Below are 17,888 nucleotides of genomic sequence, written 5' to 3'. Positions count from 1 at the left end.
GTTTGATTGAGAGACCGTTTTGCTCGGCTGGGGGCCAGTCCAGCCTCCATTTAATGCAAGCACTGCTTTATCATCACAGCCTTTTGGATCACTTTGTGACTTTGTCTTGGCCGCACGAACCAGCTTTTGTGGTCTGTTGGTGCCCGGCCTGCCGGCGGCCATTTTCACAAGGTCTTGCGGGCCCCTCCGGGGCGCATCTTCTAACATGGCTGGCAGGGGCGATGCTGAGAGGCGGAAGACAAAGACACCCCTTCGTGGGGGACCGGTCCAGACAAACGTTATGGACCGATACACTCAGTCCAAAGGATCCCCCGGACTCTCCAGTCATACCCCAGAGGACGCCAAAGAGGACCCGTCCGCTCCTGTTGATCTGTCCCTGCAGGACATTATGGGCGCCATCTCCAACATGAAGGAGACCATCGGCCAGCAATATGAGGCTCTGGCTCGTAAAATCGACACGGTCGCCATTGATGTCACCTTGATCAGGGCCGACCTGTCCAAGACCAATGAGAAAGTGAAGTCATTGGACCTGAAGACTTCCAGCCTCATGGCCTATGTGTCGGAACTCCAAACAGAACTTGGCAATCTGAAATCGGCCAATGACTTGATGTCCCACCGGCTGGAGGATTTTGAGAACAGGGCGCGACGCAACAACATTCGCATCATAGGTGTTCCAGAAAATACCGAGACTCATTCGGTGGATCTCCTGGTCGAGGATCTCGTCCTGAACCATCTTTCCCCCTCTGTACTCAGCAAGTTTTTCGCAGTGGAGCGTGCACATCGTGTGCCGGGTGGTAAGCCCAAGCCGGGCGCTCCTCCGCGGCCTATCATCGCAAAACCTTTCCACTTCAGAGACCGGGATGCGATCCTGTAGGCATCGAGAGTGCACGGCACGGTAAAATTTGAAGACTCCTCTGTCAATTTTTTCCCGGACTTCACTCAACTTGTCCAGAGACAAAGGATGGGTTTTCAGGGAGTCAAACGACGTCTTCAGGACCTGGGACTAAAGTACGCGATGCTTTTCCCTACTAGGCTTCGAGTGGAATATGAGGAGCGGACCTTCTTTTTCGATCGACCGGACAATGTGAGTGACTGGTTGGATTCCCTGCCTGGCCGAGGCGATCGGACGGAGCACCCTGGCGGTGCCGAGGGTGGTGAGCCTACACAGAAGTGACTTTTCCGTCCCTGACCTCCGAACATTGGACATTTCTCAGCTGGGTTCTATTTCTTTTTATAGTATGTTTCATTGTAGTCCGCATCTGGATGGCGGGTGGCGATGGGCCTCTTTCCTCCTCCGGGGTCTTCTTGTAGAATGGCGTTGTTAGGGCGACAGGCACACTGCATGTTGGGGTGGCTTCTTAGTCTACTGCAGGGGTGCAGGGAGGGGGGAGTTGTAACGGGTGTTGGTTGGGGATGGGATGCGGTGTTTGTGTGTGTGCTTTTCTCTCTCAAGGCAGCATATGGATTTTTTCTTTGTTTCAGGTGTCCTGCTCTTCGTGGGGTGACTCATGCATCACTTGTGGGGATGGGGGGTAGTGGGTTGAGGTTGGTATCTTGGAACGTCAATGGATTGGAGGATCGTATAAAACGGGGTGTTGTACTGCAATATTTGCGTTGTTTGTCTCCTGATGTGGTACTCTTGCAGGAGACGCATTTGGTGGGAAATATGAGTCATGCTATGAATAGGTGGGGTTACCGATTGGTTGCGTACTCGGGGTTTACCACTGGCTCCAGAGGGGTTGGTATTTTGATCCGGTCTTCTCTCCCTATAGAGATTGATAATGTTATCCTTGCTACGCCGCCCTCACTAGTAGGTGGGAGGGTAAGACTCTTTCATTGGTTACTGTATACGTTCCCCCGGGTCTCCAGACCTCTACTTTCTCTGATGTTGGCCGGATGATGCTGGAGCTCCCTGACAGTCTTCTCCTCTGGGTGGGGATTTTAATTCTGTGCTTTCAGGCGGTTTGGATCTCCACCCTCCCAGGGATCTTCCCACTTCCCAATCTTGGCTCGGTGGGTTCATGGACACCTTTGGTCTGGTGGACTGCTGGAGGTTAATGCATCCGACGCAATGTCAATACACCTTTCACTCCGGGGCTCATGGGAGTCTATCCAGGCTTGACTACATCCTTATGCCTGCTGTCCAGTCTTCCTATGTTAGGGAGATCAGACACTTGGCTCGAGGCATTTTAGATCATTCTCCTTTGTGGCTTAGTTTTGATACGGGGATACACGCTGCGGGCGGATCGCCCCTATCAATCCATGGTACTTGCGCAACCCCAAGACCTGTGGCAGCCTGATAAAGTCCATAGATCACTACTTCCTGGAAAATGAGGGGTCTGTTTTGTCCTCTGTGTCCCTGTGGGAAGCCTTCAAAACTGTCATTCATGGCCAGGCCCTATCTTTAATAGCGGAGACCAAGAAGGCTAGAAATGAGGGGGTTGTGAGTCTGGAGGCCGAAATACTGGAGTTGGAGACTGATCTAGACTTAGGCGTCACCCGGGAGAGACTCCACGCCCTTAGTTTGAAGCAGTTTGATTATAAATCCCTTGTTACAGATGCTGCCAAGACAATGTACAGGGAACAGCAGGGTAGATTGTATGATGTTGGGGATAAGGCGGGTAAATTGATCGCCTGGCTTGATAAAAAGGAGAGAGCGAATCGTGTGGTCCCTGTGATTCAGACTTCGGATGGTGTGTGCATGACTGACCCTGGCGAGATTGTGGAGTGTTTTGCGACGGTTAACTCAGTTCGAAAAGTGACTTGTAACTAAGGACAATGACAAACGCCTCATAACAGAACTTTAGGTTTCCTCTCAACAGACGCCTCCCCTGCGAAAACCAAAGGGCAGATAAGATGGGAGGAAGAAATAGGCAGACCTCTTACAAACAAAGAGTGGCAGGACATTAATTACAGATCACACCATACAGCACATGACATTTTAGTTATATCTTTTGCCCAAGTATGCTGCTGTAACTTTGCGGTATACCGTGGTGCATGCAGATGACAAGGCAGTATATGATTGGCTAGTGGAGGTCTTTACAAAACGTAAAAGGCAGCCATGTCGTTTTCAGCAAACTTTGGTTGCGATCTGGGTTAGGGCCTGAGATATAGATAAGTAGTAGGTTCATTGTTGATCTCGATCTCTTACCACGTTAATAAAGTAATAATAGGTGGCAAAATTAATCATATTTTTCTATAATCCCAGATGTCCTGATAAGAATTCCTGATTTTTGGCAATAAATATCTGGGAGTACTAATTGTAACTACAAAGTGGCTATTTATTTTATTTATTTATTTATTTTGTGTCTTTTGTAAAGCGCTCAGCTACCCCAACGGGGTGTCCCGGCGCGGATTGACTGGAGGCCTGAGGTAGAAACCAAGGAAAAGCGGATTAACTGGAGAAAAGAAAAGTTTTCAGGGAGCGACAGAATTCTAGTTCGGTCTTGCTCAAGCGTAAATTAAGAGGCAGTTTGTTTCAGTGCTGGGCGGCGCCAAGTTCAAATGTTCTTCCTCCAGAGCGAGATTTTTTAAATCTTGGGGTAACCAAGAGGCTTTTAGAGTTGGAGCGAAGTGAGCGAGGATTACAATAAGGTCGGAGAACTGATCTAAGATGAGCAGATCCGTTACCCTGGGTAGAGCGATAGGCAAGTGTCATAGCCTTAAACTCAATGCGTTTGCTTATGGGTAACCAATGCAGTTCACGGAGGTAGGGAGATATATGCTGTCTACGCGAGAAGCCCCCAATCAAGCGGGCTGCAGTGTTCTGAACCGTTTGGAGTTTATGACAAAGGCCAGTAGCTAAACCAGTATAGGCCGTTCGCATAGTCCAAGTGGGAGATAATCAGCGCGTGGACTATTGTTTTTCGATGGTCACATGGGAGATAATTAATGAGTTTTTTAAGTGTTTTAATCTTGGAGAAACAGGCAGCTGAGACTGATTGAATTTGTAAGTTCAATGACAGCTGTTGGTCCCAGCGTACTCAAAGATTCCTGACTGACTCTTTAGGGGAGGGTGCTTGGCTCAGATCTACCGGCCACCAGATATTGGGATCAAGAGGGGAAGGCTGATTGAAGAAAAGCACCTCTGTTTTAGTTGCGTTTAATCTCAAAGAATTAAGATCCATCCAATGAGCAATATTTCTGATGCAAGATTTAAGGGGGTCAAAGGTAAGAGTGGATGAATTGTCAAAAGTAAAAAGCAATTGAATATCATCGGCATAAGAGGTGGTTTTAATGCCGGAATTAGAAATCATGTTCGCAAGCGGGGAAAAGTAAACATTAAAAAGTAGGGGGCTTAGAGAAGAGCCCAGGGGAACACCCCATTTCAGTGGCTTGGGAGTGGAAGTGAAAGGGGGAGTATGAACCAGTTGTGAACGGTTTGACAGGAAAGAGCTAATCCATTTAAGGACATTGCCCTGGATTCCTACGGCTTTCAATTTATATATTACAGACACTCTGTAATATATAAAAAGTGTTCATGAAAGTATTCACCGAAGACCACTAGAATTGTTTTCTTTGGTTTAAAGCTTCACACAGTATCACGTTTGCTGATAGGTCTGCAGAAACATAGACGGCCTGGGAACCATGATGGTATGTAACTGTTACCACGGATTTTTTACAACGCATACCATTACCACAGATTTTTTACAACGCAGGTCATTTTACAACGGATACCTTTACAACGCAATACACTACAACGCAGATACTATTACAACGCATACCATTACATCGCAAGTATAATTATAGGTAAGTTTATCTTTTTTTTAAAAACATTTATTAGTGGTATTTTGTTATGGGGTACAGGGGTATTTTTAAGTTTTAGGGCTGGGTTTGGGTTTTGGGGTACAGGGGTATTTTTAAGTTTTAGGGCTGAGTTTGGGTTTTGGGGTACAGGGGTATTTTTAGGTTTTAAGGCTGGGTTTGGGTTTTGGGGTACAGGGGTATTTTTAGATTTTAGGGCTGGGTTTTGGGGTACAGGGGTATTTTTAGGTTTTAGGGCTGGGTTTTGGGGTACAGGGGTATTTTTAGGTTTTAGGGCTGGGTTTGGGTTTTGGGGTACAGGGGTATTTTTAGGTTTTAGGGCCGGGTTTGGGTTTTGGGGTACAGGGGTATTTTTAAGTTTTAGGGCTGGGTTTGGGTTTTGAGGAACAGGGGTATTTTTAGGTTTTAGGGCTGGGTTTGGGTTTTGGGGTACAGGGGTATTTTTAGGTTTTAGGGCTGGGTTTGGGTTTTGGGGTACAGGGGTATTTTTAGGTTTTAGGGCTGGTTTTGGGTTTTGGGGTACAGGGGTATTTTTAGGTTTTAGGGCTGGGTTTGGGTTTTGGGGTACAGGGGTATTTTTAGGTTTTAGGGCTGGGTTTGGGTTTTGGGGTACAGGGGTATTTTTAGGTTTTAGGGCTGGGTTTGGGGGTAAAGGGGTATTTTTAGGTTTTAGGGCTGGGTTTTGGGTTTTGGGGTACAGGGGTATTTTTAGGTTTTAGGGCTGGGTTTGGGTTTTGAGGTACAGGGGTATTTTTAGGTTTTAGGGCTGGGTTTTGGCGTTCAGGGGTATTTTTAATATATATTTACAACTAATAAAATTAAAATTAATTTATTAATAAAATTAATTAATAATTAAATAATGAATAATTACATTAAATATTACAAAAATAAATATTTAAAACATATATTGATATTATTTACTTACCTATACTTACGTTGTAATGGTATGCGTTGTAATAGTATCTGCGTTGTAGTGTATTGCGTTGTAAAGGTATCCGTTGTAAAATGACCTGCGTTGTAAAAAATCTGTTGTAATGGTATGCGTGCTAAAAGCACGCGTTGTAACATCATATATCCACCATGATGGCTCAGGTTGTACATTGCACATTTTTTAGTAAACCTTATGTTCAAGCCTGGCAAAGGAAGTGAGGTTTTTGTCAGAAGAGTAGAGTTCGTATTTGTGGATATGAAAGATATCTTCCCTCTTTAAATCATTCTGTGCTTCCTTAACCGACACCAGCACACTCTAGATGCTTTTCTTCTGAAACCAACTACTTATGGTAACATGAGCCTGCTACACTGACTGGTATTAGGAAAAATTCTATATATAGTGAAGCGAATTTTGCATGCATGTGGAGAAGCATACAGTGAGTAACATTTACAGGTCGATCCATGATTATGGCAAAACAAAAAGATGATGAACATTGTCAAGCCCGATTTGGATATGGTTGGGTCCAAACTGGGGGTGGCTGACCAGCAAAATAACAATGGATTTAACCCAGATCTGTGTCGGGGGTGAATTCGTGACAATATTCAGCATTCCGTCCATCATCGTTTTCTGTTGCTATCCAGGATTATGCCCACATTTTCCTTATCATTATGGCCCAGGTGCTATCACGCAACCATATGAATTTACCATGCCTGCTTCTATTTGGAGCGCTCAGCCACCAGTGGTGCTGGTTTGCTCAGACCATCTTCCATACTGCGAACCATTTAAAGATCTAGGAATCTAAAGCAGAACGCAAACTTCAGGTGAAGATTCTTACTAGGCACCAAAAGTGGAAAGGACCCATGCTTTGGTAAACAGTGTCCTCTACAAAAACATATAGCATAACAAAACCTAAGGTGAAGATTCATACTATGCACCAAAAGTGAAAAGAAACCATGCTCTGGAGAAACGTATTCCATAACTAGGTAGTGGGGGGGAGGGATAAAAAAAATCAAGCAGGAACAAAGACGAGTCTTGAATGCACATGGGAAGAAGACAGCTTACCTGCTCAAGAGGATCTTCACCTCCTAGGGAAGAAAAGAGACAAAAAAGATAAATATTCACCCCCTATAATGCTGAGCATTGATTTCCTTTGTGAAGAGACACAGCCGCTATTGGAGGACAAGAGGTTTTCCTGACAGATGGGAAGACACATTCACACCTATCGAGTCACCAGACAAGGATCTGGATTGTGACCGAATGAACAATTACAGGACATAACACACACTGAACTATGCTATAATATTACTAGCCTATGAAGGATCATGTTGGCACAACATTTACAAAAGAGAAATTACAAAGGTGCAAAGAACAAGGTCTTAATCTGCTTCCTGGCAGTTACGGAGACGCCTTCCAGAGCAAGAACCTATCCGTTCATGGGACCTTTTGTGATAACTTCATCATTAGCATATGTCGCAGGGTAGAAAAATAGATGCATGAGCCAAAGACATGGGCAAGAACTAGGAATAGCCCACTGGCATATCAAGTTGCCGGGAACGCCGCCACCATCCACACAGGGGGACTCCAATCCCCAGCCTTCCCTGTATTGCTCATGGAGGGGCTGCCGTGTCCGGAGGCGCATAAATAGAAATTGCGGCTCCCACATCGAGGGAACAGCTTACTTTGTTGCCGGGAACGCCGCCGCCATCCAGAGAGGGGGGACTCCAATCCGCAGCCGGCCCTGCATCGCACCTGGAGGCGCTGACGGCTGCCGCGCACGGAGGCAAATACATTTTAATTGAAATCGCAGTTCCGCAGCGCGGGTTGTGCGTGGGCGTGCCTGGGCCGCGCCCAGGCCGCGCACAGGCCAACGGCGGGCCCGTCTGCGCCCGTCAAGAGCCTGAAGGAGACCGGGCTGGGCCACCCCCCTGACATCGCCATCTGTAACAGATACCATGGGTAAGCGAAAAACCCCTTGTAGTGAGGATCAGGGGAGTGAGAGAATAAAAATGCCCAGGAACTCTGCTTCAATCATATCATACCTGACCTCAGCGGTGGGGGCCCTAAATAAGGAAATTCAGAATGCAGAGGTCCAACTGCGTCTCACCCAAGATATACCGACTCTGCAGTGAAAGTCTTGGGGAAAGTGATTTTAACGAAATTAACGGACTGGTTAGAAGAAAATTAGGTTTTATCTAATTTATAATATGGTTTTAGAAATAATAGGGGCACAATGGATTAGTGTCTTAACCTTTACTTATTAGCGAGCAAATACACCGTAGCTAAAGCAGGAACTCTACAGCTGGCTTTTATGGACCTCATGTCGGTTTTCGACCTAGTAAATAGGTCCAAGGTCTGGAATATTCTTTTAGATATGGGCATTGACCCTAGTTTAGTGTACTTCCTGACTGACCTACACAGGGACCTCACCGCTAGGGTGAGGGTCAACCAAGAAGGAAAATGCACAAGACACTTTACATCAGGTAGAGGGGTCCTTCAAGGATGTATTTTAGCACCACTACTTTTTACTTTGTATATTAATAACTTGGGCAAGATTTTAGAAATGGCAAGTTTGGACATTCCATGGGTAGGGGATAGGCTCATTCCGGCGCTCCTTTATGCGGACGCCGCCGTTTTACTAGCCCGAACAGAGGTAGGGCTGCAAAGGCTTCTAGACTCTTTTGAGGCCTACATGAATTCCCTGGATCTGGTGGTAAACATTGCTAAATCTCACGTAATGACCATGGGCCGGAAATCTATAAAATCTAAAACCTTTGTATGTGGAAGTGTAGAACTGACCAAAGTGACTGCTTTTACTTACTTAGGAGTACTTTTTGATGAGGGGTTCCTAACGGCCGGCGTGAATGGATTTGCGCAGCGACCGGGGACTAAACCAATGGATGCAACGCTTATTATTTATAAATCCAAATGTATAGCGATTGCTTCGTATGGCTATCTGGGGATATAAGTCAGTGGGTGGGAATAACAGTTACGATTATCGGATTTGGATTCGGGCCGTGTGGCCGAGGAAGGTTGGATATATTGCATTGTGGGATGAGTAGTTAGCAGACTGGCAGTTAAACTACCGGAGCCTCATGAGTAGTCAAGTGAGGAGAGGAGGAGTTACGGCACACAATTTAAAAGGTTCATAAGATCAGAGAGGCGGTTGCCGTCAATAAGCAAAGAGCAGGAAGATATTCTTGAAGTAACACAAAGGTATGTAAATAGGCTGCTCAGTGGAATTCGGTTGTTTAGTTTCACAGTGTGGGTTGAAATTTTCGTGGGTTTAAGTAACAGCATAGAAGAGTGAAGTAGGCAATGGGAAGAACTTAGATGAAGGGACCCCCAGGACATTGTTTAGGTAACTGAATGTTACCATTTTAGAGGGAAAACGCTGTTTTAGGGCTGGCTGTAATTCACTGCATTGATTTGCAACGTAATCTTTTCTTAAAAAAACGAGAACAGTGTATGTCATAATGTTCGAAGAGTCGGTATTGATTGTTACATATTTTTCTACTTGTAGTGAAACCCCTGAAGAAGAGCACATAAATGCTCAAAATGCATTGGGTACTATAAGATCAACTTCTGAAGATGTTTTATTTGTGTACTAAGGCATGCCCAGAAAATGGCTTGGAGCAGCATATCTGTGGCATGAGAAGCAATTCAAAACACATTGTCTCACGTGCGATGAAACATCAAAAATAAAATAAAATAAGCAGTGAATACGTTTTTGGAGTACATGGAGTATTTGTCTAATATTTGAAAATCATCATTGAATTACCACAAATGCTGTGTGCCTGTGAAAGGAACGCGAACCTGGTCCTATTTTTGTAAGTTGTTATCTGGGGATATAAGTCAATGGAGGGAATACAGTTAGTTGAAAATACATTTTTATGCGCCCTCCTGTCTGTACCCCAATCCACCCCTACTTTTTCAATTCACCAGGAACTGGGGGTTGGCTATGTGGTAGAGAGACTGAGGCAGGTTCCAGTGCTCTGCTGGGTTAAAACCTGGCTTAACCCCCAGTTATCACTGAACCATAAGATAATCAAGAATGCTGTCACTTTAGACCATGCAAACAAAATTCCATGATTAACTTATGTTACGAACACTCTAACCAAGCTTGGTCGTCCAGAACTATTTAATTCCCCAGACAAAGTGACAAAAGATGACGTGGTGTGGTCAAAAAGTCACTTTTGGGAACAGATGATGGCAGAGGGGGAAGAGTTAGAATGAATGAAACAGACAGTGAAATTGAATTTTCTGTTAAAAACTACCCATGGGATTGAACTTTACCTGAGGATTGTTACGAAGCCGTTTTACTGCATGCTCCTAACCAGATTTCGTTTTCATTTTATTCTGGGTGATGTGCAAGGATGGAGCAGATCTTGTGATTCAGGTGCCTGTACCTGTGATAATTTTTCGGCACAGGATACACCACACTTTATTATGTTTTGTGACCACCAATGTGCTATCCACAGGCAGTTTTTAATCCCAATTTTAAAAGGGAAAGGTTTTATTCAGGTTAAACCCGCTCTATTGTTTTTACAAATGCTTAATGACCCATGGGAGATTTGCAATATTGCGAGCTTCCTTGTTGCAGCCGTAAGACTTAGAAAAATGTGTCTCTCTTGTTAATATAAGACTACTGGTCAAGCTCAGGGTAGTGCTTTTTAATACTTGCCTGTTTTAGTAATTTTTTCTTTTAATATATTGATGAACTATTTTTATTTTATTGACTATATTTAAGATTTTATGTACCTCATGAATTGTGCGTATCACCACCCCCCAAATAAATATTCTTAAGTTGCCCGATCGTCGATGATTTTTGACAATTTGGTTATGCAGTTTTTTTGCTGTAAAATATGTGTTTTTTATTGTATTCTGTATGAGTTATAGGTATTGTATTGTGATTTATTGTATTTTACTTTCATGGTTTTTATTAACCGATTAAAGTGGTTTGACTGACTGACAATAGAAAATTAACCACAGAGGACTGGAACACCAACCCATCCCCCACCCACCCTAAATAGGCGGTATATTAACCCCTCCCACTCTGGTGACCGAACCGTTCCGTCACGCCCCTCGGGTGGGCTGTGCTGGTGACGGAACTGTTCCGTCACGGCCCGCTCGCCGCGCCTACTCTGATTTCGCGCCTGCGCGGCGCGTTCTATTGAGCGGGCGGGGCCGTGACGGAACCGTTCCGTCACAAGCACAGCTCACCCGAGGGGCGTGACGGAGCGGTTCCGTCACCAGCGTGGAAGCGCCTCGCGCCCCCCCACCCACCACCCCTTAGCACTGCGGCGGAATAGCCGCAGCAGTGAAAGGGTTAAATGATGGAACCTAGTAGCCATGGAAAACGAATGTAGGACATTGCAGATCTACGTGAAAAGTTTGGTATTATCCGATAACCCTTAGCTAACCATCTTTGGGAGTTGAGGCAGGCCTTACATGGCCACACAGGCTCTAAACCCCAGATCGGAACTTTTAGCCATAAGCGAAACCTGTAAACAGTGATCAGACTGCCCATCACGAGGAGTGGGAGACGGGGGAACAAAGAGGGCCCCAATGAATAAACAAATCTGAACCTGTGTGACAAGGGTGATGGGGAGATAATGAATATTTTGTTATTAGGGGGTTAAAAAAACTAAAATGGAGAGGTTTTAATAAAATGCTTTAGAAAGCTAAGATGAAATGTATTTGAATGTTTCTCAATAAAATTGTTTGAAAGATTAACAAAAAAATTTTTTAAGAAATAATGTTCTAATCATGAACATCGATTACTGGCTTAGATACCCTGCATGTGCTTAGAACTTGTGTGGAGGATGGGTCATTGTAAATGGAGAACGTTTAGGGTAAAGAGTGCAAGCATCAGTATCCAGGGGAGATATTCACCATCACTCTTTACAGAACAGAAAATAACAGAAAGCAACAGTCTACTTGCAAAGTGCATACTTGCAGCCAGAGTTATTTTTATAGGGATGATGGATGGTTTTTGTTACCCAGCTCAATGTTACTCATTTTATGAATCTAAGAGTGATGAAAGGCTGAGCATACCCGATGCTTTATGTCCTTTTACGAAACAGTGGAACACACCCCACTGAGTACGTTACTGATTCATTGACTCATACACGCAGCCATCTCCACCTACAAATGGTGAATTGATGACACAATAGGATGATGGAGACAAAAGTGTGTTCCTGCGATTTTAAATAGGAAATGCTGTACTCCTATAGTCTCTTACTGGGAGGCATTGCAAAATAAAAACAAGTTCTTCTTTTAGCTCCAAAAGGACTGTTTTGCGGACTGAAGGCACGCAAGAGAGATAACCATCTACTCAGCGTGTTCACTCTCCTATTAGGAGAATTATTCACCCTGTACCGATTCAGTCTAGCTATCATCCTTGGAGCTGTAACTCTGAACTAGGATCAGATCTCACCACCATAGTGTGATTAGCGCAATGTTTCTACTAAATCTTTTGCATCAAGTCATTTCACACAGTCTGCTTATTTACCAACGGGCATGGTTGATAACAAAGAGGGCAGAATCTAAAAGGATGCGCGCTGCGTAGGCGAGACCCAAAAAGGGGATCCATCCATGCTATGGTCAAGGTGGAAAGAGGAATTAATTACGTACATTAAAGCCATAGATGGGGAACGCATGGGTGCTGAAAGAAAAAAAATATATATTTTTACACTGTTGGGGGTCTGAGGGACAAGTGATCTTCAGAACATTACCTCAAATTGTCGCACCCAATGATGGAAGTGGTGATTACATGAATGTGTATGTCGAGACACTAATGAGGATGGAGAAAAGGTTTAAACCAGTAATGAGCATTGCTCTGAATAGATTTAAATTTTATACAAGAACACAAAAATAAGAAGAATCTTTCGATGATTTTTTAACTGCTTTATCGTTACACTGCAACTTTGGTGCAATGACTGATGAAATGATAAGAGACCAAATAATAGTACAGGATAAGAACAAGAAAACTCAGGTGAAATTGTGGTTCCTGGGAGACCCCACGTTGACTGAAGCAATAACTGAAGCTAAAGCGTTAGAACAATCTGAGAAATGGATGGAAGTGGTCAAACAAAGTTCCTGTAACACAGACAAGGAAGAAGAATTATATGTTGTTAAACCTAAACATGAAGTAAAGAGTGAACAACATCAGTTACATCATATGCCAAATGGGAAATTTTGTAGTAACCGATTCAATTATTCCCAGGTTCACAAAAGGAATGATACCTCTACTCATTATAAAGCATGTTATAGATGTGGTAATAGATCTCACATTGCTTCCTTTCCAGGGTGTCCTGCAATTAATAGAGTGCAAAAATTGTGGCAGGATAGAACATTTTAGTAGTGTGTGCAGAGGTAATAGACGTCATCCTACACAAACAGGGGGCGCAGCGTCATCTGTAGTTGATAAAAATGATACCACCAAAGCCAGTGATGTAGTTGAATATGACAAAGGTTTTATGGTATCTGTTATTGACGGTGTACCAGACAATTTTACTAAGTCTCTTAAAGAGAATTTCAAATTTTAGGTGTAAATCTCATGCTCATGGTAGATTCTAGTTCGCCGTGGACAATCATCACGCACCAATACTACCAAGAGACTTTAGCTCAAGCTATTCAATATGACAACTTGCTACCTTCTGATATACTAGCAGAGAGTTTTGACGGCACTAAAATCGATGGTTTTTTCCAAGTGGAATTGCACTTCAATAGTAGATGTGCAGATGTGAAATTATACATTACACAGAAAGGAGTTAATGTCTTGGGTTGGCATGACCAATGGAAACTGGGTTTAACATTGAATCCGAGGTCTAGCAAACCTGTGTCTCTATGTGATGATCAACTGTTTAAAAAAAATTGCAGTGGTTAATACAGAAATTAAAGTAAGTGGTAGAGAAGAAAAATGTATGAATATGTATGACAAAGTATATTGCAATAAGTTGGGAAAGTTGAAGAATTTAGTAGCAGTATTATTCCTTTTGTGAACCTGGGAATAATTGAAACTGTTACTACTAAAGTTCCCATTTGGCATATGATTGATTGATTATCATTCCAAATGGCCAGAGGTTAAATTTGTTTCCAAGTTTTTTTAAAGACGTTTTTGCACGGGAAGTTTGTCCCTCCATTTTAGTTACAGACAATGGAGTGCAATTAACTTCTATGGAGATGGGGAGTTACCTTAAGGATGGTGGAATCAAACATAAATTTACATCCCTTTACGAACCACACGAAAAAGGACAGGTGGAACGCTTTAATAGAGTGCTCAAGAATTTTGTTACAGATTCCATGAAGTTGGGTGCCAATTGAATGGTTGTGGGTTTATCTGATTACACCCCATTCCACGACAGAAGTTAGCCCTAAACTTCTCAAAGGTAGAAACCCGGCCTCGTGTGTATGCCCATGGTGGTTTAGGGACAAATGTCTAAGTTTTCTGATAAGGAATGTGTGCATGATACAGCATAAAGAGTTGAAATTAAGCAGAACAAAAGTGTGAAATGGTATAATCACAAATGGAATACCAAGGTACATAGATTTCAAGTTGGTGTTTGGGTTAGAATTCTTAAACCAGGTTTAATGAATATAGGATTAACAAATTTAGTAAAGCCATCCAGATTAAGAACGTTTTTAGTAACAGTGTAATTACCCAGGATGGAAAAGTTTGGAATGTTAAAACATTAGCTAAGTGTCCTTTTAAGGATGTTGCTCAGAATGATAGTTTGAGGAAAACAAGGCATTCAACTACAAATATTGGTGATAAACAAATTAATAAGGAGACTGTTGCTTCCAGAATGAAACTATCTGATCGCATAAAACAAGAACCTAAAAAGTTTAATGATTTTGTTTAGTAATGTTTTCTTTCTTACCCTTTACTTTTCACTTTGATAAGGGGGATGTGTTACATTCTTCTTTATCATTTCCTATTTAACTTCTTATCTCTTTCCTCCATCTTCATTACATCATTTTCCTGCTAGCCAACCTTGGCATGCGATCTGTTTACTTTCTGTCTTCATTCCACATTCTGCAGAATGCCGCTAGTATCAGCTTCTTTACTATTGCCCAGTTGCATCTAGAGCTGAACAATGAAGGACCAACACTGCTGTGCTGACATTAAAGTTACTTCAATTTATTTGGATTTTGGACTCATTTTAACACATATATTTTCTAGCCCTGAGAAAGCCCAGGCGATGATGTTGGACGATGTTGGTTGTATGTTATGCAGGAGCAAGAAAATAAAGCACCATATTCTGGATAAGATTGGACAGGACTCTACTCCTGTTCTATCAAATGCTTACAAAGATATAGTAGTCATATTCTGGTAAGGGGCGTTAGTGTAGCTGCTCCTCCCTTTTGTTTGAGCATCTTATGAACACTTTGTTAAAGAGGATAATCTGGGGTCTACTTACTCAAGGGAAAAACCTTATCGTACTTGACTTGACAGTTCCCTTGCCTCCATTAAAGATGTGCTGCAACCATGTGGGCGATAGGCATAGATGTGTCTCTCTCAATGCCCAAATTTCACCGCCCCCACCATTGATGGTGGAAATATATTACATTAACGATTTCTCAATTTGTGTACAGATATTGTGTAAGCATTGACAAACCTGTCAAGGAATAGGAGGAAACACAAAGTCACCCATACCATCCCTGCTTAGGACATCCTGGAAACAGAAATGGTCAATAGCAAGCTAAGCACCCTGTACCTTTAATTTCCCATGAGCCAGGTAGAGTCTGCTGGAGCTGAGGAATTGTTTGACTACATGCAATTTGGTGGTTTGCTTTCATTTATCGACAGAGAACATTAATTGGGTTTTAGTGCACCTGCAACAAAAGGTTATCTGGACCCTTCAGACTGTATGCAAAAGAGAAGTCCAAAAACTGAAATGCCCACTTAAGCCTGGCAAGCAAAATGTCTGTTTCTGGGGTTAAGGATACAATATCTGGTTTTCTAATATCCTAGTAGGGAGCACAGTCCACAGATGTCCTATTAGTCCAGTCACTACTGGGCTAGGTATTGGGCTCACTAGGTACCCGAATTGCCAGTAATATTTGGTTCTCACATGATTGTAACTGGCTTCCTAAATATTTCTGCAAATCATGAAACTCTACTATTGTCCCCCCCCACAAGATCAGTACCTTTTTCTTCATGTTACCCATCCCTCCAGCAGATGTTTGACTTATTTAATGAAACTCACCTCAGGTGATGTAGAGTGATAATCGACATGCAACAAAGTACACTTCCGTACCATATCTCAAAAACAAACTGGGCCACAAATGCCCATGGCTACTAATGCATGTTCTTCCACAAATCACAGCTATGATGGAGGTAAACAATCTTAGTCATGAAGACTGAATAGGGCATGGGGTAGCCAGACGTTGGTTCGCCTACACTGGTACAAGTAAACAGGCTGATCTTTTTTACTATGATTGCACGGCCACCTCTACCTCAGAGCTGCGTCACTGAAATGGATAATTCTCAGTGGTCATACATGAGTGCTGACCTTACTGGGGGAATCTATGCAGGGTCATTCATAAAAACATCTACAAATGGTAGTGTTTTTTTCCTGAGCCATGCAGAGGACTTCCAACCCAACAAACTGAATGATGACAGACTTGTTGAAAGACCTACAGATGGAACAATAGATGACAGAACGATAAGGCAGAGCACTTTTACTTTTCACAAAAAATGCACATCAATTACAATTTTGGGGTACATAAAATAGCCTGCAGAATGCATGCTGTATCCCGAGGTGATGGTGTATGGGATCAGCTTTCAAAGAAAATATGCACCTGTCTTTAAAGGACCAAGGCCGATCTAAGAGAAATCAGGAATGGACAGAACATCACCTTCCATTTTTAAAAAGTGAAATAAAACCACGGATCAGCTTGGATAGCTATTGGTTCTTTTTTTTAGCTGAAACAGTTCATCTATTCACACACCCCCTGACATGCTTATTGCTCCAAATTAAGAAGTGGATTATAGAAACAGATTCCGATTCCGAAAATCCACATTTTCAAACAGCAATAAACCATGTATGTAAAAAATAAATTTAAAAGTTAATGTATATAAAGTTAAAGGGAACTAATGCAGTAGGTTACATCATTTTGTGAAATACAAGGTAGGGGAAAGCAAATCAACACCAGATGATTTCCCAACTTCGTCGCCGGAACGAGGTACTGGTTTTCCTCCCTCCCAGTGCAATTTTACGAGAATCTCAAGCAATGCTAAATAGTGCATGAGAAACAGAAAATGAAGTTTAAATAAAATATTTCAGCAGATCCACTTATTGCAGTTTCCTTCCTCTAGTTCCACAGACATTTAATTCTCACCTTCAGTAGCTCCACATCCTGCTGCTGACACTTCCCCTCTATCTCTGTGATCAGGTCCCGGTGGGTGGATTGCTGCTTCTCCAGCTCACTCCGTTTCTCTTGAATGTTCTTCATATTTTCTTTATGTTCGCTTTCCAGTTTGCTCCGAAGTTGTTGCTCTTCCTTATCCAGAAACTTCTTCAGAAGCTCAAATGTACTACGGATCACCTCCACCTGGTTCTTAAAGTTTCCCTTCATTAAAAATAACAAAACAAAGCATATAGTTTCGGGATTTGTATGCTACACCCACGTGCAATCACATTGCATGCATCTGACACAAACAGTGGTCTGCTTCAAAAACACACATAAAACTATAAACCTAACCATTTCTTTGCGATGCCATAGAGAGTCTAGGGAGTGGTGGGGGGTGAAGCATGGGAGGGGGAAGAGGAGTGCTTTGTGCGGATATGTGTTTTGGCCGGCCATCTCAGGCTGACCAATAAACACATGCGCACTTAGGTTTCCCTCTAACACACACACCCTGAACGAAGCATCTTTTGCGCCCACTCATGCCAATCCCCAGGCTGCTCTCCTATGAGAGGGGAGTCTGTCACAGAGGCTGCCGGGCAGAGAAGAAGAAGCGCGACGTGACGTGGGAGGCAAGGCGGCCATCGGCTTCAGGTAACTTCTTTTTTTTAATTTCAAGTAATCTTTTATTAATTACCCCCCTCCCGCGTTCAATCCACAAGCCCCACCCACCTTTGTTTGTGGTGGCCGGCACTGGCAACAACACAGCAAAGATTTAACTCAGTCACTCATTTCACCCATCACAAGATTTTAAACATAGCTGATTAACCCAAAGATTTAT

At 43.0% G+C, this 17,888-nt stretch overlaps 1 protein-coding gene across 1 annotated transcript in view; it reads right to left on the bottom strand.

Annotated features, from left to right (window-relative positions):
• Window positions 1-17,888, bottom strand: part of LOC147717720 (E3 ubiquitin-protein ligase TRIM39-like) — a 211,432-nt gene that overhangs the window by 88,881 nt on the left and 104,663 nt on the right. Inside the window, exons 3-4 of the mRNA XM_086924503.1 lie at window positions 17,042-17,272; window positions 6,758-6,780 (exon numbers count right to left, since the gene is read on the bottom strand). Of these exons, the coding sequence (XP_086780629.1) occupies window positions 6,758-6,780; window positions 17,042-17,272 (254 nt within the window). The remainder of the gene's footprint in view (window positions 1-6,757; window positions 6,781-17,041; window positions 17,273-17,888) is intronic.

The sequence above is a fragment of the Lissotriton vulgaris genome, chromosome 5, assembly GCF_964263255.1.
Source record: "Lissotriton vulgaris chromosome 5, aLisVul1.2, whole genome shotgun sequence".
NCBI lineage: Eukaryota > Metazoa > Chordata > Amphibia > Caudata > Salamandridae > Lissotriton > Lissotriton vulgaris.
Note: the sequence above shows the minus strand (reverse complement) of the source record. Positions and strands in the feature narration are given on the sequence as shown.